Below are 27,188 nucleotides of genomic sequence, written 5' to 3'. Positions count from 1 at the left end.
CCTCAGCTCAAGGCAAGGGCTCTACCACTTGAGCCACAGTGCCATGTCCAATGGTTTCTGGGTTAATTGGAGATAAGAGTCTCAGACTTTCCTGCCCGGGCTGGCTTTGAACCTTGATCCTCAGATCTCAGCCTTCTGAGTAGCTAAAATTACAGGTGTGAGCCACCAATACCTGGTCAAAAAACTAAAAATTTGTATCAAGGAAAGGAGATAGTTTTATTGTATGATAATGTAGACTTTTTTTTTCAAACTGACTCTGGTGGGTCAGGAACAAGAGAGAGTTCCTTTTTGGGAGATAGCTCAGACCTCCTAAAATGTTTAGACCAAAATAATCAAGAAATTGGAGAGGAATGGTGGCTTATATCTACAATCCTAGCTACCCAGGAGGCTGAAATACAAGAATTGTGGTTTGAAATCACCTTGGACAGGAAAATCTATGAGATTTATCTCCAATTAACCAGCAAATAGTTTGAAGTGGAGGTATTGCTTAAGTGGTAGAGCCACCAGCTTTGAATACAAAGGCCAAGCAAGAGCTTTGAGGCCCTTAGTTCAAGCCCCACTATATTAATACACACGTATATACACACACACAAATAAATAAATAATAAATAAGTTGGAAGGTTTAGGAAGAAGCCCTTTCAAGATACAGAGAGGAGAGACAGCCTGGTTCCACTGTGGGAAACATTGGGCCACTTGGAGGAGAGTCAGGCGCTAGGAGGTTTCCTGCATTGGGAACTGCAGAGGACTGTGCATATATCATATTGTGGGTGGTGGTGTTTGAAAACCTGCAAACTTCTCTCTGGATAGAGAAGCACCAGGCACGTGGCTGTGTAGGTTTAGGGCTCACCTGAGCTGGGTCTGCAGATAGGCATACAGTCTATCTACTACAGCTGGAATATAAATTGATAGCATTTAGAAATACATGAATTTGAGTGACACCTGCCAGTTGCTAGAGAGTGCCAGAATGGCTGGAACAGCTAACTACTCCTTGAAGTGGGTGATGATGGCGTACCGGCATCTGATTTTCAGCAAGGCTGTCTAAAACATATATTCATTACGATAATTCTTTTCTTGTGTATATGCTGGTCCCGAGGTCTGAACTTAGGGCACGGGTGCTGTCCCTGCATTTTTTTTTCCTAGTGCTTAGGAAAATAATTCCGTGAAGCAAATCAACATACCTGTTTCCAGGTGAGACATCTCATCTCCTTCCTGTGCTTGATCTCTTTCAGAACAAATTGGAGCTTTGGCAGACCAGCACATCATTCATGTGGCCTGTGGCGAGTCCCACAGTCTGGCCCTCAGTGACCGGGGCCAGCTGTTTTCTTGGGGTGCCGGGAGTGATGGTCAACTAGGTCTCATGACAACTGAGGATTCTGTGGCGGTGCCCAGGTAAGTGTGTCACACAAAGGAATCTGAGTGTCAAATGTCAACTATTAAAAATAAATCACTGCCCTCGCTTTGGTAGACTCCATGAGTTTGTTCCGTTTCCTTTATTTTGTTGCTATGTTCCTTCTCGCCACCACCATGTCTATACCGCCATTCCTGCACTAGTCACAGAAGTTGTAAATATTGATAGAAGTGTCTGTCTTCCATTCAAAACTCTGATTCGGTCAAGGGCTGGTTTTGTTCTAGGCACTTGATACATTTTCTCACATCGGAATTTTAAACCTTCAACTTGGGGTAAAAACTTTTAATTATTCATTAAAGAACAAAGTACAATCATAATGCTGACTCTGATACCATGCCAAATTATCTTATGCATTATAAATAGCTGAAACACTAAATATAGGTTCTTTAATACAAAAATACCAATATAACTGTTCTGAATTTACTTCTAATAAACTTCTACATCTTAGATGATTTAGCTAAAAGCTAATAATAGATGCTTCATCATTAAGAAAACGCCCAAAATATTGAAATTACCTTCAGCTTTTAAAAAAAATTATTATTTTTAATTGTGAAAATACTGTACAGAGGGGTTACAATTACATGGACAAGATAATGAGTACATTTCTTATCAAGCATTGTAGCCTCCTCCTTTGTTTCCCCTTCCCATCCCTTCCTAGCCTTCCCCCCCCCCCCCCCCGCCTCCCCACCCAATCCTCCCCGCCCCCCCCACACCAAAGTTGTAAAGTTTGTTTTCGACATAACGACTTGCACATCTCATTGTTGCAATGGGTCCACCTGTATCCCTATTTAAACGATTTGTTTTTCCCCTTCCCCTCCACATATTATACCGACATCAAATACAGTGAAAACAGGGGTTATACTTTGGGGGAGGGACATACAAAGCAACAAAGAAATCATCTTATAAATGTGTTAGAAACAATCGCATGAAAGAAAAAAAACATTTGAATACATATCTTAGGGTTCATTTCCCTAACATCAACTTATTTTAGGGCTCATTTCCCTAACATCAACTTATCTGACCTTTTCTGCTTGACTCAGACATATACTAGATATTTCAAATAAGGGAAACCATGGGACCTATGTTTCTTTGGGCCTGGCTTACTTCACTTAATATAATTTTTTCCACACCTTTCCATTTCCTAACAAATGGGGCAATGTCATTCTTTTTGATGGAGGCATAGAATTCCATTGTGTATATATACCACATTTTCTTGATCCATTCATCTACTGAGGGGCATCTGGGTTGGTTCCATATCTTAGCTAAGGTAAATAATGCTGCAGTAAACATAGTCGTGCTGGTAGCTTTAGTATGGTCTTGTTTGTGAACATTTGGGTAAATGCCCAAAAGTGGGATTGCTGGGTCATAGGGGAGCTCTATGTGGAGTCTTTTGAGGAACCTCCCTACTGCTTTCCAAAGTGGTTGAACAAGTTTACACTCCCACCAACAATGCAGTAAGGTTCCCTTCTGTCCACATCCCCTCCAGCATCTGTTGTTATTAGAGTTCTTGATTTTACAGCTGGCTTTTTGAGTGTGGTGTCTCACTTTGTTGTGGGTTCCTAGTGATCAAAGAGTCAATAAGTTTATTTCCTTCATTTACTTCTCATTCTTTTGTTTTATGAAAGTCTCATATCCCCTTTGTATTAGTGCTTGTCATATGCCATTGTTTCTTTAATGCTCTTTCTAGTTCAAAGCCGTGAGCTCTAGAGATGGCAGGATGTGAGTATTCATTCTCACGTGGCTTGTTACTAAGTGCCTGGCCCCTACACTGTTCAGTACAACTTTGTTTAATGAATACCTTTTTCTCTCCCACTTACTATTACCTTTAAAAGACAGTGTATGCCTCTTTCTTGCTCTTCTGAAATTTTTACTGTTTTAACCAAAGAGGAACATGGAGGTTAAGAGTGATTTGGTATAATTTCCTGATCTAAAATAGGTAATACCTTAAGTCTCATTTATTCCAAAAATTAATTCAATTTGTGGGGGGTGGGGCAGGGAGAATGACAATGAGAAAAGAGGGGTGCTCTATTTTAATTACATGTGTGTAATACAAGGAAAACAAACGCATGATGTTAATGACAAACATTTGATTTATTGATGGCCAGAGACTCAGTTTTTCAAGGCATTTTCCTTCTAAAAATGGGTTAATAAATTAGAGTAATAAGTTAAGGTTCATTCCAAATTATGTCATGTCTAAATTATGAATGACTCTTAAGCATAATTTTGCATTGTAACTTAATTTAAGTACATTCACTAATAATTTTGTGCTGTGGAAAGTACTAGCTGTGAAGTTGAACAGCCTTGTCTGCTAATACTGGCTTAATACAAGTTGGCAAGTTGTTGAACTGTTCTAAGCCTCATTTTCCCAACATCAGATGGACTTGTACATGGTATGTCTTATTGACCAGTGGGAAGGCAGAATGAGATGAATAGGTAACACTCAGGAAGTGTTTGTACTGTGTAGATTCCCTCTCTCTCTTAGTATACAGTTCCTATATTATTTATCTTTTGTCCTTTGGACCTGATTCCTTTCTCTAATAGTGATTATGAAGAGTAATGTTGTGAATTTGAATGAAAAATAGACAACAAAGAGGGGTTTTACTACATAGCAACTCCTAAAATATTGCTACCCCCTGGTAGTGATACATTTGTCCAAGTTTTAAAAACAATAGTAGCTAGCTACTCAGGAGGCTGAGATCTGAGAAAAGTCTGTGAAAATTTTATCTCCAGTTAACCACTAAAAAGCTGGAAGTGGCTCAAGTGGTAGAACACCAATCTTGAGTGAAAGAGCTAAGGGACACCACACAGGTCCTGAGTACTAGCGCATATGCGTGCTTGCACACACACACACACACACACACACACACACACACACACACACACAAATAGTGGATCTCTGTAAACAGTTGATTTACAAACAACTTGGTGAATTCTAGAGTATTATTCTGAGTAAGAAAAATCAGTCTCAAAAGATTATGTACTGTATGATTACATTTCTGTGGAGGAATGAAGATAATAGGCTAGGGGTGGGGCTGAGGGAAGGGAGTGGTCACAATAATGCAACAGGAAGAGGCTTGGTGGTGGTGGTGGATCCTGAATCACCACAGCTGACATCATACATGGCTGGGGCTGTGACTTGTGGTAGACTGCGTGACCTCTGGTGTGATCCCCAGCACCATTGAAACAACACGACAGCAGACCACAAACATGCCTTCGCTATTAAAATCCTCATTGAGGCTGGACACCGCTATCTCATGACTGAAATCCTGCCTCGTCTGGAGGCTAAGCTCTGTGGACCATGGTTCAAGTCAGCCGGGGACCACTTATCTCCAGTTAACTACAAAACAGACTGGAAGTGGAGCTGGGGCTCAAGTGGTAGAGCGCCAGCCTTGAGCAAAAAGGTAAGGGACAGCACCCAGGCCCTGAGTTCTAGCATTAGTACTAGCATCCAAAAAATACTTTATTGCTAAAAAATACGAATTATCATCTGAGTTGCTGGAAAAATGGCACAAGTAGACTTGCTTGATGCGGGCTTAGCCCATACCTTCAGTCTGTGGAAGACGCAGTGGCTGAAGCGTATTGGGTGAAGTGCTAATTAATCAGGTATGCCTCAACCAGGTTTTGTTCAACCATGATGGTCACGTGGGTTGCTGCCATCTTTTGGCTAGTAGGGGTCATGGTGTTACGAATATGAGCATTCAGGTATCTCTTTGGAACGATCCTTCCTCTCCTTTTGGTTAAATAGCCAGAAGTAAAATTGCCACATGGAGGCATTTAGGTGCCAGCCATGTTTTGAGCCATAGTACTTCTGTAGCTTTATTTCCATTTATCTCTCTATGTATCTTGGAAAAACATAATGTCTTCTCTTTCCTGACTCTCATGTCACAGTCAACACAGACTTCTGAACCCTGGGGGGTGGGAGAGGACTTCTGCAGCAAGTAATTCTGCAAGACCAGAGATGGGTTGCTATCTGCTAATTCAGTCTCATTCTCACACTTTGTCCCTGGAGGTAGTGTTGGACCCCACAGGTTGAACCATCAGTCTACCTGTCCTCGACTTGGGTGCCATTCATAAATGTCAGTTGTTTTGCTAGTGATTCTATCTGAACAGAGGTACCCAAACCACCTCCGGTGGTTGGCCTAATTCAGGCGGGTCACAGAACTCACTTAGGTATTTTTTTTTTTTGGCCAGTCCTGGGGTTTGAACTCAGGGCCTGGGCACTGTCCCTGACCTTTTGCTCAAAGCTAACACTCTACCACTTGAGCCACAGCGCCCCTCCCAGCTTTTTCTGTGTATGTGGTACTGAGGAATCGAACCCAGGGCTTCATGCATCCTAGGCAAGCACTCAACCACTAAGCCATGTCTCTAGCCCCGAGAACACTTAGCTTTCCATGTTTATTATGTCAGATGTGAGTGAAGAGACACACAGGGTGAGGAATCACCATGCCCTCTGTAGACATGCCACCCTCCAGTTCAGCCACCCACAAGTTCCCAAGCCTTGTCCTTTTAGGTTGTTGCCTATGTGTCATTGATGATCAACTTAACCTTCAGCCTCCTCTTCCCCTCCCCAGAAGATGAGGGTTGGGAATGAACCTCCCAACCCATTAATCCTGTCTAGATCTTTCTCGTAATCTGCCCTATCCTGGTGTGTGTGTGTGTGTGTGTGTGTGTGTGTGTGTGTGTGTGTGTGTGTGTGTGTGTGTGTGTGTGTGTGTGTGTGTGTGTGTGTGTGTGTGTGTGTGTGTCTGTCAGCCATTAACCAGCTCATTGTCATACATAAAGACATTAGTTCATAGATTCCAAGGATTTCAGGAATTGCATGTGATCATATCCCTTCTTGAACTAGGAATGATGGGACTGGTAGTAGGATTGTAGTGCATCAAAGGTGCAGAAGTGTTTTTGGTTTTTGAAGAATAAGTACACAGAGCATTGGTGGCTCGTACCTAGCTACTGGGGAGGTTGAAATCTGAGGGTCATAGTTCTAAGCCAGCCTAGATAGGAAAGTCCAAGAGAGCCCATCTCCAAAATAACCAGAAAAGACTAGACTGGAGGCATGGCTCAAGTGATAGAGTGCTGGCCAAGCAAGCCTGAGCCCTTGAGTTCAAACCCCCAGTACTGGAGGAAGAAAAGAGGAAATAGCTAAGAGGAGGCTAGCCACAGTCCTAATAGAATTGTATCATGTAGGATTACCCATTAGATATTTGCAAGTCTTTTTAAGACTAGATGATGTGTAGAAATAATTTACTAGAAATGTTTGAATTAATTGGTACTACTTCTGGCAAATGTGCCCTTTTTAAGAAAGCCTCTTCTGTTTCAGGTTAATACAGAAGCTGAACCAGCAGACCATATTACAAGTTTCCTGTGGCAACTGGCATTGTTTGGCTCTTGCAGCTGGTAAAGTAACATTAAATATGTAGAACTATTAAGTTGATTTTGAGACCATTCCAGTTTTGTGTTGTCGAACTTGAATGCTTGACTTGGCTTTTGGACAGTGACAGTTCTCAGAGGTCCTTTGCATGGATAATAGAAGCCATTATTCTTGCTGCTCTTGGTCTCACAGGGGAAGATGAACAAGAGGCAGGATTGTACCTAGGTGTTCTTGAGCAAGTTTTTGTATTGTTCTTGAGAAGTTTGTTGTTTTGTTTTGTGGTAGTACTGGAGTTTGAAGTCAGGGCCTTGTGCTTGCTAGGCAGCCACTCAACTGCATGAGCCAGAGCCTCCAAGTCTTTTTGCTTTGGTTATTTTTAATGTAGGCCTTTGCTTGTTGACTGGGGGGAGGGGAAGGGACCTGGACTGCTATCCTCCTATTTTCCCTTCTTACCATCGTTGAGATGGCATGCATGTTCTACCCCTTCAAGCTCTTGGTTGAAAGAGGGTCTTGTGAACTTGTTGCCCGGACTGTCTTTGAACTATTATCTTCCTTCAATCTCAGCCTCCCAAGTAACTAGAATCACAGGTGTGGGCCACTAGACCCAGCTAGAGTTTGTTTTGGTGTAGTACAGGGCCTTCAGTCTTCTACACAAGTGCTCTGCCACTGAGCTGAGCCTCCAGCCCCTTTCACATGGATTATTTTCAAGGTATTGCCTCACTTTTATGCCTGAGAGTATGTCTACACCTTGATCCTCCTATTTTTAGCCTCTTACTGTAGCTAGGATGGCAGCACATACCACCATGCCCAGCTTGTTCTACCAGACTTTTCTGCTGAAGCTGGAACCTGTAACTTTGACCCTCTTGACCTTGGCTTCCCACTTCCTAGGGTGACCAGTGTTAGCGATTGTGCCCAGATTTTGATATAGGATTCTGTCTAGCACGTATGCCCAGGCTAGCCTGGAACTGTGATCCTTCTAATCTCAGCCTCCCAAGTAGCTAAGATTATAGGCATGAGCCACCATTTCATGGCTTAGATTTAAAAAAAAAAGCTACAGCCTACTCTCAGTCTGCCTTCTACCATTAAGCTTCTAGATTACTGTGAAAGCATGTAAGCAGCAAATCATACTGTCCTCTGTAAGAATAAATGTGTACTTACATGTCCTTGTCAGTCATCTTCAGACTCGTCCAGATCTGAAATCCTGAATCTCCTGGTCTTAGAGTACCAGAATAGTTCAAGCTAATTATTAAGGGTTAGTCCATCTAAGCCTGGTAATTAGCCTGTTAAAAATAGAATTTACTTAAACCTTTAATATGTTCTTGGAGTGTCAGTCTCCTCTGAAGGGCAGCAAGACTCGGTTTATTTCTCTGCTGTCATGTCAAGTAGAGATTTTGGCTTTAGCAGTTTTGTAGCATGAACTGTGTATTCTTTTCTCTTGGGTGGATTTGCTGCGTATTAGGGCAGCTCACAGATGGCCAGCTAGCTCTGTTATTTGTGTGCATGTAACCTGTTACTATGTTTTGTAATACCAGTTACCCTTATCATTTCAGATGGCCAGTTCTTCACCTGGGGCAAGAACAGCCACGGGCAGCTGGGTCTGGGAAAGGAGTTCCCCTCCCAAGCCAGCCCCCAGAGGGTGCGGTCCCTGGAGGGGATCCCGCTGGCACAGGTGGCTGCAGGAGGGGCTCACAGCTTTGCCCTGTCTCTCTCAGGAGCCGTTTTTGGCTGGGGGATGAATAATGCAGGGCAGCTAGGGCTCAGTGATAAAAAAGGTAGGTGAATTATTTCTGTGCCTTCTTTAGTTCAAAAGCACATCTATCTGTTTATCAAATGCCTCTTGAGGATCTTCTATGTGTGGCTGCCCCCTGGTGGGGACTGGAGGTATTGCAGTGGACGAAACAACATCATGGCTTAGTGGAGACTATTCTAGTGGGTTGGTATGAACAACAGAGGAGTAAATTGATCCTATGTCAGAGAGTTCCTGTTTTAACATAGGATAAGAACCTGATTGAATAGAGCCCTGTAGAAAGCGGCACTTGTTGGTATCTGGGTAAAGAATGTTCTAGTGTAAAAGCTGTGATTTGGGAAGGTGGGTGGGGTGGAGGGAGCGGAGAGAGGGGATTGGAGCAGAGCTGGAGGTTAGGGAAGCCGTGTTGCCTGTTACCAAGGGCCCCGTGGGGCAGGGTGAGGATTTCAGCTTTCTGTGTCCTAGAGCGAAACGCACTGAGTGTTTTTGAGGAGAGGGGTAACTTGGAGAGGATTAACTAGTTATGGAAGGTCAAAGGGGAAGATCAGCTAGTGAAGTGTACATAATCCCAGCACTCAGGAGGCTGAGGCTGGGAGTTCAATGGCAGTCTGAGCTATATAATGAGTTCAGACCCAGACTGGGCTGTACAGTGAGATCCTGTCTCAAAAACACAAAAACAAAATCTATTTTTAAAAAAGTGAGGAGAGATTAGTGTAACGGTAGTGGGAGTAAAGCCAGATTTTGGTTCAATGTTTAAGACGAGGTCAGTTGGTTTTGCTCATTTTTAGATGTATGGTTTGGAGCAAGAGCTGGAAGTTGGGAAGTGAGCAGAGTTGAGTGTGGAGATTTCAGTTTTGAATATATTAAGATTGAAGATCCGTTGGACGTCTAAGTCAAGACACAGGCAGAAAACTGAGAACATGTTGGGAAAACTCATCCTAAGATAGATAGTTGTTTGTGTTTTGTCCCAAAGGTCAATGGTAGTAACATTCTGCTGCTTCATTTATTCTAGATCGAGAGTCCCCGTGCCATGTGAAACTCCTACGAACACAGAAGGTTGTCTATATTAGTTGTGGAGAAGAACACACAGCTGTCCTCACAAAGGTAAGGGGCTCAGAGGATTCTGGTGCAGGTATGAGATGGGTAATTGTAACCATTGATTGTTCTAGTAGGGTACAGATCGTGTTTAGTTACACTATTGTGGCTTGAACTTGAATGTTCTCTTTAGCTTTGGTTTGATTGTTTTTAAACGAATAGAAAATGACTGGCTTATTTGTGTTTTCCTTTTATAAGTGGTCTTAGTAATATTTAAAATAATTCAGTATAAATAAAACAGTAAGTCAGTATCCTACGGTCTTTTAAAATAATCCCTTTAAATATATAAAAGAAATAATTAATTTTTAACATTATTAGCCTATTTCTTCGACTTCTAAACACAGCCACATTCTAAAAAACGAATATATACTCTCATAGTGAACAAATACTATCATACATTTGCTTTAATAAAATATCTTAGCATTTGTTCCAACTACAACTTTAAAACACATCTTACCAAAAGGTTTGTAGAGCAGTTGATTTTTTATATGTCAGTGACCATGCAAATTGATTTCATTTCAGGTCTTTGTTTTTCCTTAAAAATGTTTGCCTCCTATCACATCATTTTACTTCTAAATGATTTTTAAACTTCACAAGGGGACAGTTATCTTTAAAGACAGCAGTCTTAAATACTCTTTTTATTCTTTCTCTATTTTTAAACGAATGTTCTCAGGAAGTGATTTCAGCCAAGTATCTGATGAGTGTAGTGTCCTGAACTGACTGTTGTGGTGAGAGCCTTGTACATAGGTCTTACAGGAGTGTCCTAAACTGAGAACACAGTGAAGTCTCACGGAGCTTGCTCTTTGTTAGAGTGGAGGTGTGTTTACCTTTGGTGCCGGATACTGTGGGCAGCTCGGACATGACTCCATGAATGATGAGGTGAATCCCAGAAGAGTTCTAGAGCTGATGGGCAGTGAAGTTACTCAGATTGCCTGTGGCCGGTGAGTGCTCCTCAGGGCTTCTTAGTACCCTACTGAGACCCAGACGAGGATCTTGTCTTTGGAGTGATGGAGAATGTGGGTGCATCTGACCGCCGACTTCTGAAGAAATCTTAACTGCATGCACAAACTCTGGTGAAATTTGGAGGGAGTCAGGTCTTGGTAGGTCGTGGCAGGGAAGAGTTTAGATAGGCAGACAAACAAGGCAAGGCACTATTAGGCTTCTTTGGCCTAAGGAGTAGCAGGATATAGGGAATGAAGAACAGAAAGTGGAGGGGTCCTCTAGAACTTTGCAGAACTTTTGTCTCTTAGAAGTTTCCCCCCGGGCCTCCCCCGCTTCTTCTCTTTCTTCCTAAAGTCCCAAAGCAGCAGGTTGCTCAGCTCTTCCGCGTGCGTGCCAGAGGAGGACAGGTCACTCAGGAATGGCTGTGCTGTCAAGTGGCTTTTAACAGAATCCGAGTGTACATCCAGTCTGATACCAGTGCGTTCATTTACTGTTCCACAGACAACACACCCTAGCCTTCGTGCCTTCTTCCGGACTCATCTATGCATTTGGCTGTGGAGCAAGAGGCCAGCTGGGAACTGGACACAATTGTAACGTGAAGTGCCCGTCTCCTGTGAAGGGGCACTGGGCCGCGCACAGCGGCCAGCTTTCAGCCCGAGCTGGTAAGAGTGATTTGCACCGGCATTTAATTATATGAAAAACGGGAACACAGTTTCGTTATGTAATTTGCTTTGAAGTCTTTGAAGTTTTTGGAGGGTGAATATGAGTTCTTTTTCTTTTTAAATAGGAGTCCACAAATATTTGAGTACTTTGCATGAAGCTCTGTGGTGGAGGTTCAGGTCAGGTCTACAGGGTAAATAAAGCATAAAATGTTAGCACCCAAGACCTTGATAATATCTACCTATCTATCTGTCTGTCTATCTAGATGCATATTATGATTGTTGTTGTTGCTAATATTACCGCACTACTCAGTCAACACAAACCAGCTGCTGGTGGTTGTCATGTAGTCTTAAGGAGTTAGGTAACTTTTCCAGGGTAACAGAGATTCTGAGGCGAGGCTAGTAGCCAGGTCTACCTAGGAAGTCACCTGTACTCTTCTTCCACATTGATGAAGATGTTTTGGTCATGACATGATGTGATTTTTCTTTTTGGGCTGATCCTGGGGCTTCAACTCAGGCCCTGGGTGTTGTCCCTTAGCTATTTTGCTCAAGGAAGGTGCTCTACCATTTGAGCACAGCTCTACTTTTGGCTTTTTGGTGGTTAATTGAAGATAAGAACTCACAGACTTTCCTGCTTGGACTGGCTTCTAAACATGATCTTCAGATCTTGGGCCTCTTGGGTAGCTAGGATTATAGATGTGATCCATCCATGTTCAACTTGTGATTTTCTTTTAATGCTATTTTTTTCTTCCCTTAAAAATATTTTTTTAAAAGATTCTTTTTTTTTTTGGTTGGTTGTGGGGTCTGAACTCTGGGCCTGGGCACTGTTCCTCAGCTCTTCAGCTCAAGGCTAGCGCTCTACCACGTAAGCCACAGCGCCACTTCTGGCTTTTTCTGCTTACGTGGTGCTGAGGAATTGAACCCAGGACCTCATGCATGCAAAGCAAGCACTCTACCACTGAGCCACCTTCCCAGCCCCTCTTAGAAATATTGGAAAGCAGATTTGGTTTCATTGGAAATCAAAGTAAGACAGTCATTCATTGAGTAACTCCCTCATCTTTCTAATAACACATTGTAAAGCTGAAATACACTAGAAAGTTATTAAAAGGAAGTACGATTTAATTGATTTTGATTTTGAAGTCTAGTAATTAACATACTTAAGTCAATTAACACACTTAAGTCTTGATCAAGATTAAAAAAATTACAACATTAAATTCCCAATTATAGATTATAATGTGTATGTGTGTTACTGGGGGTTGAACTAGGCTCTCCAACAAACTAGGCAAATGCTTTGTCATTTGAGCCATGCTCAAGCCCCCCTTTCCTTTTTTTTTTTTTTTTTTGAGAGTCTCAGTACTTTCCCCTAAAACTTGAGATTCTCTTGCCTCTGTCTTCTGAGTAGCTAGGATTATAAACATTTACCACTGTGCTCTGCTGTCTCTTAACCTACATATGCCCAGCATATAGCACCGAGCCTGGCATAACCTTGTCAACAAGTGAATATTTCTGGAATGAATATTACGTGGTATCTGAAAATACAGCAGAGTTGAAAATGATTTTGTTTTGATGACAATCCCCAAAGCAGAGGAACAATTGGTGTCCTTTCTGTAAATGTCTGTCTTTTCAGATTATTCCATAGATGCTGTGGTTTTTAGGAACCTTCATAGAGAAGGTGGCGCATAGGAGTGTTGCAGTTAGAGGAAGTGTGAACAAAGTCTGGCAGGGTGGTTTGTAGTCAGCCAGGTATAGGACTGTGAGGGAGCACCGTAGTAGTGCCATGGAGCATCTGGTAGTCATCTTCCGTCATCAGAGACACTGAGGAAGATGGAGAGAATGCACTGTGTGCTGGGGCAGAGGAGACAGGCATGGAGATACAGGGTAGTGTGGGGTATTAGAAACAAGGCAGTGTGGTAGAGTTAGAGTGTGGACATGCGTGCATGAGCAGGAGCTAGAGGACCTTGCAGCAGCGGCTTCTTCCTGAAGGGACTGGGGAATAGCTCTCTCAGAGGTGCCGCGATTCGCTAGATGTGGGCTACCGTTTGTTGTAGTGCTCGCTTTAGATTTAAGGTAAGTGGCTTGAGAACATGAAAAACAGAAACAAGGTCAGAAGTAGCTAGCCGTGAGGGAGGGGTAGAGGTGGACTGCAGGATCCCATTTTAGACATTTAATTTTAACTGAAGCGGTACTGGGCGGTGAGCCAGGAAAGAAGGTGTCTTCTCTAACGTAATTAAAATGGCTGAGAAGCCACTCGGAAGTGTATTTTGGAATATTAGAAAAGTGGTTCAAGGAGAAACTTCAATCACGAAAAATATGCTGTTTGGAATTTTTTGGCAGATCGATTTAAATACCATATTGTTAAGCAGATCTTCTCTGGAGGAGACCAAACTTTTGTACTTTGCTCCAAATATGAGGTAAAAAAAAATTCTTTTTGTCTATTACTTTGGGAGTGGAACAGTGATGAACTAGTGTTTATTTTAATTAATAATTACACAAAAGTGATCTTACTCTTTGTTTCTACTAATTTCAGTAAAATAAGCTAAACCTTGAAGATGTTATCTTCCTTTGGTCCCTTTGAAATGTGGATAATTGTCGTGATATTATAATCATAGTTATAATCATTTGAAATTTTTTATACCCCAAAGAAACTTATGGTAGATTTATGCTATTATTTGACTTTTCTTTGCTGTTAAGTAGAAACAGATTCTGAATATTTGAGAACTCAGTGTGTCTCTTGGATGTGACTGAGTATATTATATTTACGCATATATACATATACCTATATGTACACACTCACATATACACATACACATGTGTATGTGTGTGTAGATAGAACAAACAATACCAACATTTTAGATATCCTCTACTGTTTTCAATCTGCTTATAATACTACATCTCTTCTTACCTACTGCACCACAATAGCAGGTAAACCAGGAGGAACAATGGCATAGTGTCTTTGGGAGTTTAAGGTAGAGTGCAGATCCAGGAATTCATGTCAGTGCTTACCTTACTTCATTTTATATTTCCTGGCCAGGGACACACAGTCTGTGAAAAAGGCAGCCCTCCACCCCTTCTCTATTTCCATGTTTCTCTTGTTCTTTTCCACACTCCCCATGTTCAGATGCATTGGAGGAACAAATTGACACATTGCGATAATGTTAAGAGTCAGCATTCTATTTCTCCCATTAGTCTGATTCATTGCCTCTATCTATCTATCTATCTATCTATCTATCTATCTATCTATCTATCTATCTATCTATCTATCTATCTATCTATCTATCTACCTACCTACCTACCTACCTACCTATCTCTTTAGGTAGTTGTACAATGGAGTTGCCGTTTAACAAAGCAGTTTATGGATATATCTTGATTACGTCACCCCTTTCAACATTCTCACCCATTCCTCCTCTACCCACCTTTCCCCTCTTAATTTTGTGGGATATACATTGGATTCTTGTCTGCATTTCCTTTCTCCCCCGTCTCCTCTTCATTCATCTACCATTTCCTCCATGACTCCACCCCTTTCAAGTACCTGCTTCCTGGTGGTATTTTTTGCTGAGCTCTGATTTTGGCTTTCTGCGGAACTACACTATTTGAGATCTTCCTTGAATCTGCCGTATTTCAGTTAGTACGTTTGTATATGTCTGCATCCTACCCGATGTATTTACTTATGAGTTTGTAAACTAAATCTAGCTTCCACATAGACAGGAAAACATGGATCCCTTTTCTCTCTGGGTCTGACTTACTTGACTTAAATGGATCAAAAACACATAGTGCATATACACAATGGAATTTTACTGACCTATTAGAAAAAAATGATACTGTCCCATTGCCATCTTTACATGAAGTTCTTGTGCACTGGTCAGTGTCCTTCTGTGTTTCTGTGCAGAACAGGGCTGGTGAAGCCTGAGGCTGTGTAGCATGGACTGTGGAAATGACAGCCAGCTGATCTCCAGGTCCTAAGCCTGGAAACTCTCTAGTGCAACCATCTGGAGCAATGTGGAACTGCTGCTCTCCTCCTATTTTAGGCTGGCTTGTGTGTTTAAAGAATGGAAACATGGAATCTCCCGAGGGCAGTAACTTTTGTATGCAAATAGCAGTTTTAAGTATTCATTTCTACAAGGAACTGTCTTGAATCTTATCCAACTTTGGCTCTTCTGTGGAATTAAACATGAATCTTAGTTTCATTCCTTTTGTAAATATAGTTATAAATAAATAAAATAGGTGCATATATATGGGTTATATAATTGAATTTTGTATTAACACTGTTGGAAATGAAAATAAGGTTGAAAAGGAAATAAAGTAAAATAAGGTAGTGTTGGGACAGATTAAAGTTCAAACAGCTAGCAAAGAGATATGCATCGATAAAATTTGAAGATGGTGAAGAGAAAAGAAACTAAAGCTGTAATATTATTTAGAAAATTGTTACAATCTCTTTTTAAAATGGAAACCTATATACCTTTGTTTCACTTATTAACTGCAGATGTTTAGCTAGAGAGTGGCATAATTATGTGCTCTCCTACACAGTTACCACCATTACCTTTCCTGGGAAGAGGCGTAGTGACAGGCTCCATGTATAAGGGTTCATTAACGCTGGCCTCAGGGTTGAAGACGGACAGGTTTGGTGGCCCCTCATTCAAAATGATTGAAACCAGAAAAGGAATGTTTCAGATTGCAGAGTTTTTTTAGATTTTAGATATCCTCATATATATAATAAGATATCTTGGAGATGGTCTGAAGCTAAGTTCATTTATGTTTTATTGTTTCATATACATCTGTAGATAGCTCTGAAGGTAATTTTTTTTGGGGGGGTGCCAGGGAAAGGGTCTTGCTATCAAGCCCAGGCTTGCATCAAACTCAAGATCCTCCTACCTCAGTTCCAGGTGGTAGGATCATCAGCATGGACCACCACACCTGGCTCTGAGGGCAATTTTATACAACGTATTACCTAATGTTGCACATGAAACAAGGTTTCGTGTGTGAAATTTCTACTGTGATATCATGTTCACACTTAAAAGTTTCAAATTTTATAGCATTTCACACTTAAGTTTTTAAATTAATGACACTTGCTGGCATTCAGCTACAGTTATTTCACTACTTTGCTGTATTTGGTTGTAGGTTTTGGCAGTTAGTGAGTCTAAAACAAGACCATACCTTTTCTTTCATCTTGTTCTCTGGACATGATTGAAGAAGGAATAGGGTGGAGTTGAGTGCGGATATCTGTGTGTCTGTCACTGCTCGAAGCCTGCCTGCCTCCATTATTGTCTTTTTTGATCCCTTCCCTAGTACTGGAGCTTGAACTCAGTTCTTGATGTTACTTGGCTTACTAACTTATGGCTGACACTCTATCACTGCAGTCACAACTCCAGCCTGGATTTTTTTTCAGCCTGGATTTTTGTTGGTTAATTGGAGAGGGAGTCTCTGGATTTTTCTTTCCAGGCTGGCTTCCAACCATGATTTTCCAGATTTATTATCCTCCTGAGTAGCAAGGATCTCAGGCATGAGTCGCCAGTACCCAGCCTTTTAAATTTATTCTTAATTGAGCAGTGATTTCTTTGTCCATTGGAATTATCTGAGAGTTTTGACAGTGCTCTTCCAGAGAATTTGAATCACTTGGTCTGGACTCGTCACTGGGATTGGTCCAGTCAGAACCAAGAGACCTGGAGCAAGTCTTTCTTTTTGTCCTGTTTATAACAGGGAGACATTGAGGGCTGGGGTACAGCTTGGTTGTAGAGAGTATAGCTAGCAGATAGGAGTTGGATCCTCAGCATTGAAGGAGGGGAAGGCTTAGAACAATGGTACTTTTTCTTGGTTCTTGAAGGCATCTGTGGATTATGGGATATACAATGAAGTGAGAAACTAGTTCTAAGTCTATGTACTTTTTGTAATCTTCAGTTATTGTTGATGTGCAGTTACTACTTTGAATAGAGGAAACAACTAAAATTTACATAAGTTGCAAAGAGATGCATTCGACAAGTATAGTGTGTCCAGTTTGTTTTAAGAATTTCTTCTATGGAATTCAGATTTGTATTCTTTCGTTATATATCTGTGGCCACTTTAATAGAATGGTTGTCAAGGATCAAAGATTTTGTCAGGTATTTGCGCATTACATGCCCTTTCCTTTCTCACTGAAGGGTATCTTCACTCACAACCTGGGGAAGTAGCAGGGGAATTTACTTTTAAAGTTATAGTTTATGTAAGTACAAATGGGGAAAAATGCTTGAGTGTTTTAGTATTACTTTTCCCTTCATCTTAGTGACAAGCATCATTTTCTTAGTTCCAGATCATGAACAGAGTTTGGAGAATATAACTTGGATATAAGCAGTTTTGTGGGAAGTGAAAGTCCTTACATATATTGTTTCTCTCACTAAATAAAGTTGTACTTTGCCCTGGGCAGCTTTCAGACCTTTCCAGGCCATTATTGATGTCCCTGGACCACTTTTCTCATCTGTTCATGGGCATGTACTTAGAACAAGAAATGACGAGGCATTACATTTTCACAAGCTATTGCAATATAGATTATTACTGAACAGATTTTTAAAACAATACATTTTATTGGATTTTAGCGAACAGTTATGGCACATCACTGATATCCCAAAAACCTTGATTGTGATTCAAAGAAAAGGGGGAAAAAATCTGGGAAAGTCACAGTGGGTCAGTTTTTCTAAGAAACAGACTTTGAGGCTCCAAGTGTTGAGATGTGTGCTGTCTAGAGCAACATCCCGTTTGGTGAAGGGATCGGGGCTGGGCTTACAATGGAGACCTCAGCTAGTTCCATAGGAGAAGGAGACACTGAGGTTGGAAGGGCCTTCCAGCTAGCTCTGAGTTGAGGCAAAAGGAACTAGGCTTTTGTATAAACACTATTGAATATAGTAGGGTGAAGCAGTAGCTCAAGGACCAGGCTTGGAGACCTCTCCAGGTGAGCTGTCAGTAGCTGAGGGTGTGGCGCCTCCATTCTGATAGTGCAGGATCTGGACAGGGCACCCCAGGGGCTGGCTCATGAGCACAACGCGGTGGGTGGAGAGTATATGGGTGGGGAGGAGGGAGAGGAGAAGGATCCGTGCTACTAACTTATTTTTTCTGTCATATTTAATTCTCCAGAGTTCTTCTCCTGCTGTTGACTTCAGAACCATGAGCCAAGCACATTATACCAGTTTAATAAATGATGAAACCATAGCAGTTTGGAGACAAAAACTCTCAGAACACAACAATGCAAATACAATCAAGTATGTGGCTTCTCGCCTTCATTTTAGCTTTTGCAGAGTATACTGGAACTTTTTAGTCTAGTGATGGTCCCTGCTTCCATGTTGAGGATGGAAATATAAATGGAATTCTATGTTTATGAAATCAGTGTTTGCAGTTTTCAGGGTTTGATCCAATTAGCAACTCCTCTCTCAATAACAATGGATTGCTGCCCACTTGTCATGCCTGTCAACATGTCTGATTTAGTGTAAGGTCTTAAAAGTCCCAAGTAAGTAATGCCTGAATTGGCCTTTCTGCTAAAAAGGCTCAGTCTTATTTTATGAAACCCCAGCGAATTTTTTTCACATTCATGTTCCAAAGCATCCTGAATCTAAGACCATTGTTATCCTACCTAATCTGAATTGCTTGTAGCACTTTCTCACTCAAAATGATTAGTTGAGATAGTCATACCCTACCTATTTGTAATTATTAAAGATTTTCTTTCTCTCTCTCTCATTCCCTCCCTCTTCTTCTCTTTCTGTCTCCCTTTCCTTCTTTCCCTTTTTCCTTTTTTCTTCTTCTTTTGAATAGTGGTGTTGTCCAGATATTATCTTCTGCAGCCTGTTGGAATGGAAGTTTTCTTGAAAAAAAGTAAGTGAGTTAAGAGTCTTTAAAAACAAACATGATGCAAATGCTTACCCACTGAAAGCTGTGAAAGACTTCTGCTCATTTTTGATGATGGCTGGCCACAATCCAGTGAATGTATGCAAAAATTAAAATGCCAACTAATAATGAATGAGAGGACAGCTGGCAGAGCAGCACTGACTCAAGCCTGGTTGGCTGAGAAGATTCCGAAAGACAGAGGGTGTGTCTCAGGAAGAACTGGTGTCATCCAGAGTTAGGACAGTTTATTTCAGGAGGAATTGATATAATCCAGAGTAAGGACAGTGTAACTCAGCAAGAACTGGTATAATGCGAAGTAGAATTTTAGAATATTCTCAAATGTTCTTCCCATGCACAATGTTTGATGTGCATTATTTGTTCTTCAAGAATTTTCTTGATTAATTTGTTTACATATGGGCATTTTCATATTTCTCCAGATGAATGAGCTCAGGGAGATGCTTTAAGGAAGCTTCTTGGATTTGGGTCCCAGCCCAGCTCACCTAAAAATTATATTTGAAGCTGAACTCCCAGACAGCAAATAGAATATGTGTGTTTGTGTGTGTGTGTGTGTGTGTGTGTGTCTGTGTGTGTGTGTGTGTGTGTGTGTGTGTGTGTTTGGCTTTATCTCTTCTGCAGATATCTCCCTCAGGAACCTGGTACAGCAAAAGGGTCTTGCCAAGGGTTCAGATCTTTGGTGATCCCCAAGTCCTGATCATCTCTTAGTCTTTTTCTTCCAATGATCAGACTAATGAGATTTCAAGACAAATGTGTTAGTTAGCTTTCTGTTAGGGTAATACACAAGATAGTCAGCTTAAAAAAGAAGACAGGTTTATTTTGGCAGGTAGGGTATATTGCTTCCAGGTCTTTTGGGAGGAAGTATATCCTTTCGGGAGAGTGTGGTAGAAGTTGTTCATCTCATGGTGGCCAGGAAGCAAAAGAGAGAAATAGAAAGGGGCTGGGATCCCAATATCCCTATCAAGGTCACATTACTCAGTTTCTTTAAATTCCTTCCATGTCCCCTCTCTAGCCCTCCCAAAAAAGGTTTTACTATCTCCCTGTGGTGCTATGTATTGGGAATCAAGCCTTCAACATGTTGACATTTGGGGAATCATTCAAGATCAAAACCTTAGCAATGAATTAGACTTTAGTTCTTGTGTGAATCTTCTGTCTTCCTTGTATTAGACTTCAGTTCTTGTGTGAATCTTCTGTCTTCCTTGTATTAGACTTCAGTTCTTGTGTGAATCTTCTGTTTTCCTCGTGTCTCTCAGCTCCTGTATCAGTCAAAGTTCTTCATAGGAATAAAATGGATGGATGGATGGATGAATGAATGGATGGGTGAGAGGGATTTACTGTGGGAATTGCATCGCATGATTGTGGAGGCTGGGCACTCCCAGATACACCTTTTGGAAGCTAGTGAATTAGGCAACTGGAAGTTTGGCTCAGTCTGGGGCCAAGGGAACTGCTCGTATATAAAAACTTGAGAAGCTAGGAATGAAGTAAAGAGTTTGATTCAAATCCTAAAGCCTAAAAGCCAGAGAACCTGGAGTTCTGAGGTCCAAAGGTAGAAGAAGGATGTTCCAGCTCCAAGGGGAAGAGAGGGGCCAGGAGAGAAGAGAGGGTTAGTCAAATTGAAACCTAAAATTCCAATCCCCTCCTCCCATTATGTATTGCTAACTGGGTTTCAAGTGGCTTCTTCATTAACTCTTAAGAGAGTATAGTCATTTGCTTGCATCATTAGAGTAGTGATCACTCAGTTTATATTCTATTCAGAGATGTATTCGCTTGGTTTACTTTATATTTAATCATTAGCCTTTTCCTCCTGGGAAAGATATTCTGGCTTCTGCGGATGTCGTTCTTCCAGAGCAGCAGTACTCCCTCAGGAGACTTTGCTCCCCAGGGGGTTTTAGTTCGTTGCAATGGAGATGGTACATTCTTGAATCCAGTGGTTGAGGCCAGAGGTGCTGTTAAACACACTACAGTCCCATCTGCCCAATAAAGAATTGTCTGTTCCTAACCTCAACAGTGCCAAGCTTCTATTGTTCTGATAGCTTTTTTGAAGGTTGAAAGTGGCTCTTGGCCAGACTTGAGCTAATCATTTTAGTGCCATGCATTCCATACAGTTGTGAACTCAGGGATTTTTACTTGCTGAGAAGGTGCTCTACCATTTGAACCATGCTCCTAGTCCTTTTTACTCTGGTTATGTTTATTTTTTTGCCAGTCTTGATGCTTGAACTAAGGGCCTGAGTGTCTCTAGCTCCTTTGCTCAAGGTTAGCGCTCTAATACTTGAACCATAGTGCTGGTTTTGGCTATTTAGTAGTTTAGTGGAGCTAAGATTCTCATTGAGTTTACTGCATGGGCTGGCTTTGAACCATGATCCTCAGATTTCAGCTTCCTGAGTGGCAAGGATTATAGGTCTGAACCACCAGTTCCCGACTTGGCTCTGGTTGTTTTTGAGATAGTCTTGCTTTTTGCCAAAGCTAACTTGCATCATGATCTTCCTATTTATGTTCCTGATGTAGCTGGTGCCATTGTGCTCAGCTATTGGTTGCGATGGAGGTCTTGTGAACTTTTTGCCTGGCTGGCCTCAAAACTGTGATACCCTTGGTCACCACTTCCTGAGTAGCTAGGATGAACATGAGCCATTGGCACCCAGCTGTTTATTGTTGTTGTTGTTCTACAATTTGTATCATTTCAGGAAGCCTGTTCATTCATTACATAGAAGATGCATGATAGCAAACCAATCAAAATGAAAACCATGCTAGGCATGGTAGTTCAAGCTTGTTATTTTAGGTATTTGAGATGTAAAGATTGGGAAGGGCAACCCAGGAAATCAACCAATAACTGTGTACCTCAGCCACACAGTGAAAGACAGGTAGGAGGGTCACAGCTCAGGCTGGTTTGGGAATGATGTGAGAACTACCTCAAAAATAACCAAGGCAAAATGGGGCTAGTGGTATGGCTCAAATGGTAAGGCGCTTGCCTAGCAAACACAGAGCCCTGAGTTCAATTCCTATACTCTCCCCCAAAAAAAGGAAAAACAGTTTTACCAAGATATCTATATCTATATATGAGTTTAAGAGACATTATAGATATGTTATATATAAATTATATGTAATATAATGCATATGTAATAACATATATATGTATATATATGAATTTAAGAGACATTCTCAAAGCCTCTTAAGTGCTAAGCCCATTTAAAGTTATCAATCTGATTTAATAACAAGTGTTTGCAGTAATGTTGGTCCTTGGGTGAATGTATTAGAATCTCTTGTATTAAATAAGAGAGACATTAATTTTACATTTGCTATAAATCTAATTTTCATTTTTAATTCTTGTTAAGGAAGGCTTTAAATAGGAGATTGTACTTTCCGTTTGTTGATGGATGGATATTTGAATAGAGGATTTTTTTTGTACCCAGCTGGGTCTCTATGTAGCTCAGTGCATCACAGTGGCAGAAAAAAAGTGTTTATGAGAGTACTATCCAAAGTGTTGATCTTATTCTACCTGATCAAATTCAAATCTTATCAGAATGGATAAACTATTTTGTTTATCTCTTTATAGCCTTTACCAGCATGTTTGCCTCTCTTTTATTGCACGCATATGTATGCATTATGTACGTCTTATTTGTTTAGAATTGATGAACATTTTAAAACAAGTCCGAAAATCCCTGGGATTGACCTGAACTCAACTAGAGTGTTATTTGAGAAGTTAATGAACTCTCAGCATGCCATGATTCTAGAACAGGTAGGCTGCTTGCTTTTATAAAGTGAATTCTTGAAAATGCATTTTTATATGAAGAGTTCAATTTTTTTTTTTTGGTTGATTGTGGGGCTTGAACTCAGGGCCTGGGCACTGTCCCTGAGTTTTTTGTTCAAAGCTAGTGCTCTACCGCTTTGAGCCACAGCTCCACTTCTGATCTTTTCCTTTTCCTTTTTCTTTCTTTTTTGAGTGGTTAATTGGAGATGAGAGCCTTACGGAGCCTTTTCTGCCAGGGCTGTCTTTGAACCTTGATCCTTAGATTTCAGCCTCCTGAGTAGTTAGGATTACAGGCATGAGCCAGCAAGAATTCAACTTAACTTTTTAAAAATTTTATTGTTAGGGCTGGGAAGATGGCTCAGTGGTAGAGTGCTTGCCTTGCATGCATGAGGCCCTGGGTTCGATTCCTCAGCACCACATAAGCAAAAAGAAAAAAGCCGGAAGTGGTGCTGTGGCTCAAGTGGTAGAGCACTAGCCTTGAGCTGAAGAGCTGAGGGACAGCGCCCAGGCCCAGAGTTCAGGCCCCGTGACTGGACCCAAAAAAAACCCCAAAAACTTTTATTGTTCAGGTGATGTACAGAGAGTTATAGTTACATAGGTAAAACACATTTCTTTTTGAACAGTGTTATCCCCTCCCTAATTTTCACCCATTCCCTCCACATCCTCCCCCTCTTCCAACTCCCCTCTTTCCTGCAAAGCGTTAAAGTTCATTTCCAACATAGTGGCTGGTGAGTGTCACTGTTGCATTGGTTTACCCTTTGTCCTATCAAAGAATTCAACTTTTAAGAGGAAGGGAAAAAAGGAGATACAAGCTTGATACAAACATCTTATACTTTTAATTTTATAAAAGTACTCATTTGGGGGCTTTGGCTACCAGTTTTGCTTTCTCATATGTATAAATCCTTTCTAAGGATTCACTTCCCCAGAACAAAAGCTCTCGGGGCTGGGAAGGTGGCTCAGTGGTAGAGCGCTTGCCTTGCATGCCTGAGACCCTGGGTTCGATTCCTCAGCACCACATAAGCAAAAAGAAAAAAGCCAGAAGTGGCACTGTGGCTCAAGTGGTAGAGCGTTAGCCTTGAGCTGAAGAGCTGAGGGACAGTGCCCAGGCCCAGAGTTCAGGCCCCACAACTGGACCCCAAAAACAAAAACAAAACAAAAAAAAAAGCTCTCTAGGCATAGGAATGGTTAGTGTTTCCTACCCCTGATTGTTTCTGAAAGCTTGGACTAGGGCTGGTTCATGAGTGGTCCAGTACATACTGACTAAACTTATGAATATAGAGATTCATTAGCTAAGGATCAGATATGTTTGCATTTCTCATTGCTTGTCTCTTCCATACAGATCTTAAACAGCTTTCAAAGTTGTCTGATTCCTCAGTTGTCAAGTTCACCACCAGATGTCGAAGCCATGAGGATCTATTTAATACTCCCTGAATTTCCCCTGCTCCAAGATTCCAAGTATTACATATCGCTGACTATTCCCTTGGCAATGGCCATTCTGCGGCTGGATACAAACCCCAGCAAAGTATTAGGTGAATTTGCTAAACTCAATACCAGCGCCTTTGTACTCACCTGTTTTGTCAGTATGTGTGCTAGCCCTCCATGGATTGAGATCGAATGGTCTGTCGCTTGCCATTGCAGAACTTTCACATTTAACTCTGTTTGTAAATTTGGCCAAAGTAAACTGTTCCCTACAGTTTGAAACAATTCATGCCAAATTAGTCCTGATTAGAAGCAAGTCACAAAGTTAGATTATTCAGTTTTAAACTATTTTTTTTTCCCTCTCCCATTTGCTTGTAGTTAGTGGCACTTCAAAAACAGGTCTCTATTCTTTCTTTCTCCAGAACCAACTCTAGGGGGTGGGAGTGAGGTGAACAGGTTTGGTGATACTGAGATCTTCAAGAAAGAGAGGGGACAAGTGACCTAGTGGGGACTTACCAAATGTTTGTTTTGTTTTTTCTTTTTTAGGACAGTTGAGTCTACCCTGATTTTTGCAGGCTCCGGACACTTTGCTGAGATAAGAACCTTCCGTTCCTCAGTGAATTGGAGAGTGTCTCTCATGGGAGCGGCGCCTGAGATGTTTTTATTAATCACGTGCAGAAAGTCTGTCACCTGTCTTTTTACTTTCCCCCCCCCCCCCCCTTGGTAAATTTTTTTTGTGTTTTAGGTGTTTGTTACAACTCAGTAACTTCTGTGTTCCAGACGGACTGGGCTGTGACTTGAGCTTGGTCTCCCCTTGAAGTGAAGAGACCTGCTTCTGGCTTTTCCTTGTTGCTTCTGCCTTTGTACAAGAGACAAAAATAGAAATAATATTGAAAGCATTTAGTAACATATTAGTACTTCATGTTTTTAAGGTCAAAAGCCTCTGGGGCCCATTTTTTTTCTTCATTTGTTTCTAATAATTATAAGATAGAGCAGCAGCAATCTCTGAAGAAATAGTACCTGACTTTTAAGTTTGGGGGGGGGGGTTTAAGTGTTTTGTTATTTTTAATTTTTCAGGGTATAATAATACAAAGAAATCAGACTTGCCCGATTTTAATCTTAATTTGCTTTTAAACCGGATTATTGAAATTTAAAAGACTACCCTAAAGCAGACAGAACACTATATGTAACCGTCAAAACAAATCAAGAATTGCCAATACATTGTTCTTTTTATTGTATCCTCCCTTTTCGCCTTTTAATTTTTTTTATAGAATATTGTGAAAGTAATCTCAGATATCCTATTATTGCATTGTTTAAATATTTCAGTGTGTCTGAGTTTACTTCTGACAAAAAACAGCCAGTGGTATAATCTTTGAGGCTAGGAGAAAGCATTGTTTGGGGAAAAAAGCAGTAGGGATTTTTTTCCCTCTGATTTTGCCTCATGGAGGGAAAGAATGGTTTCCATATTGATGCCATGCCGTGGGCAAGGTGTCTGTTGTATCCCTGGTGCAGGGTTTTTCCTTGGCAGCTAGGAATGGTGTTGACTAGCACATGAGAACACCACTTGAAGACAAGCACCAGAGCCTCCTGCCTGTAATCCTAGCTGCTTGGAAGGATAAGATCACTAGGTTCACAGATTGAGGCCAGCCCTGGCAGAAAAGCTCATGAGGCTCCTCAACCCATAGCTGGGTGTAATGGTATGCGCCCATATATAAGGTACGTGAGAGGCTGAGGTTGGGAGGATTGAGGTTCTAGGTCATCTCAAGCAGAAAAGCCCTCAAGACTCCATATCAACAGAAAAAAAGAAAAACAACTGGACATAGTGGCATGTGCCTGTCAACCCAGCTTCCACAGGAAGCCTAAAATGTAGGTGGAATGGGGTCCAAGTAATGTGGCAGGGCAGTGAGACCCTATTTCAAAAGTAACCAGCCCACAAAAGGGCAAGCGTGGCACATGGTCAAGCTCCTGCCTAGCCAGAGTGAGGCCCTAAATTCAAACCTTTGTACTGCCAACAAAGCAAAACACGTGTGGAAGCATGGCTTAGCAGTAATGCACCCACTGACCACAAGGCCCTGATTCTAAACCTCAGTACTGCCGAAATGAAAAACAAAAAAATCTCATAGAACAAAACACTTTGGGAGTAACCCAGTGGGTACACCTCCTGCCCAGAACATGAGTATCTTCTGAATTGAGGCTTTAGGTTTTCCTTCAACATGAGTCTTTGAGAAAATTCAGATGAAGCACTATAAAAAAAGAAAGCCCCAGGGATTCTTGTACAACTGCTGCTTTTGCCAGAAATGTTTTAATGAATTCGTCTTAAAGTCCACTTTGGGAAACTGCAATTTAGACTAATTTTTATCTTCTAGCCATAGGAGTTTTTAGCTAGCAGGCAGAGGATGTAAAAACTTGCCCAAGGCTGTGTGCTGAAGCATGTCTTGTCTTTTCTTTTTTCTTAAGATAACTGGTGGTCTCAGGTATGCCCAAAATATTTCATGAAGCTGGTAAACCTCTATAAAGGTGCAGCCCTTTATCTCCTGAGGGGAAGGAAGACGTTCTTACTTCCTGCACTGTTTGACAATTACATCACAGCAGCTCTCAAGCTCTTGGAGAAGTTATACAAGGTGAGCATATTAAGGAGCTGATGGGGAGGGGAATAACCCAGATTGGTGGGGGGTGGGGGGGTGAAGTGCCCTCCTGGGATTTCCCCTGGGAAATCATCATCTGGGTTTGGTTCTTATTTTGTTCTTCATAGGTAAATCTTAAGGTGAAACACGTGGAATATGATACATTTTACATTCCTGAGATTTCTAACCTTGTGGACATTCAGGAAGACTACCTCATGTGGTTCTTGCATCAAGCGGGAATGGTAAGAATTCCTGGGAAGCTTCAGTCTGCTATTTTCAAAGTCCAAGTCAGCACAAGAAGAGCACAGCTGAGTCACACAACTT

The 27,188-nt window shown here is 41.3% G+C and overlaps 1 protein-coding gene across 7 annotated transcripts in view; it reads left to right on the top strand.

Annotated features, from left to right (window-relative positions):
* The window catches only part of Herc3 (HECT and RLD domain containing E3 ubiquitin protein ligase 3), a 104,842-nt gene that overhangs the window by 35,042 nt on the left and 42,612 nt on the right, over positions 1 to 27,188 (top strand). For 4 of the 7 annotated variants that reach the window (XM_042701633.1, XM_042701629.1, XM_042701631.1 and 1 more), the window contains 13 exons: positions 1,230 to 1,389; positions 6,726 to 6,802; positions 8,327 to 8,548; positions 9,536 to 9,627; positions 10,429 to 10,559; positions 11,062 to 11,222; positions 13,554 to 13,630; positions 18,318 to 18,442; positions 18,990 to 19,049; positions 22,698 to 22,809; positions 24,161 to 24,350; positions 26,698 to 26,861; positions 26,993 to 27,106. In XM_042701633.1, the coding sequence (XP_042557567.1) occupies positions 1,230 to 1,389; positions 6,726 to 6,802; positions 8,327 to 8,548; positions 9,536 to 9,627; positions 10,429 to 10,559; positions 11,062 to 11,222; positions 13,554 to 13,630; positions 18,318 to 18,442; positions 18,990 to 19,049; positions 22,698 to 22,809; positions 24,161 to 24,350; positions 26,698 to 26,861; positions 26,993 to 27,106 (1,685 nt within the window). Of the gene's footprint in view, positions 1 to 1,229; positions 1,390 to 6,725; positions 6,803 to 8,326; positions 8,549 to 9,535; positions 9,628 to 10,428; positions 10,560 to 11,061; positions 11,223 to 13,553; positions 13,631 to 15,105; positions 15,406 to 18,317; positions 18,443 to 18,989; positions 19,054 to 22,697; positions 22,810 to 24,160; positions 24,351 to 24,786; positions 24,963 to 26,697; positions 26,862 to 26,992; positions 27,107 to 27,188 lie in introns of those variants that run through there. The other 3 variants (XM_042701634.1, XM_042701635.1, XM_042701636.1) reach the window with 3 other exon arrangements.

The sequence above is a fragment of the Dipodomys spectabilis genome, unplaced genomic scaffold, assembly GCF_019054845.1.
Source record: "Dipodomys spectabilis isolate Male_0828 unplaced genomic scaffold, ASM1905484v1 ptg000297l, whole genome shotgun sequence".
Classification (NCBI taxonomy): domain Eukaryota; kingdom Metazoa; phylum Chordata; class Mammalia; order Rodentia; family Heteromyidae; genus Dipodomys; species Dipodomys spectabilis.
This window is presented reverse-complemented; position numbering and strand designations above follow the sequence as displayed.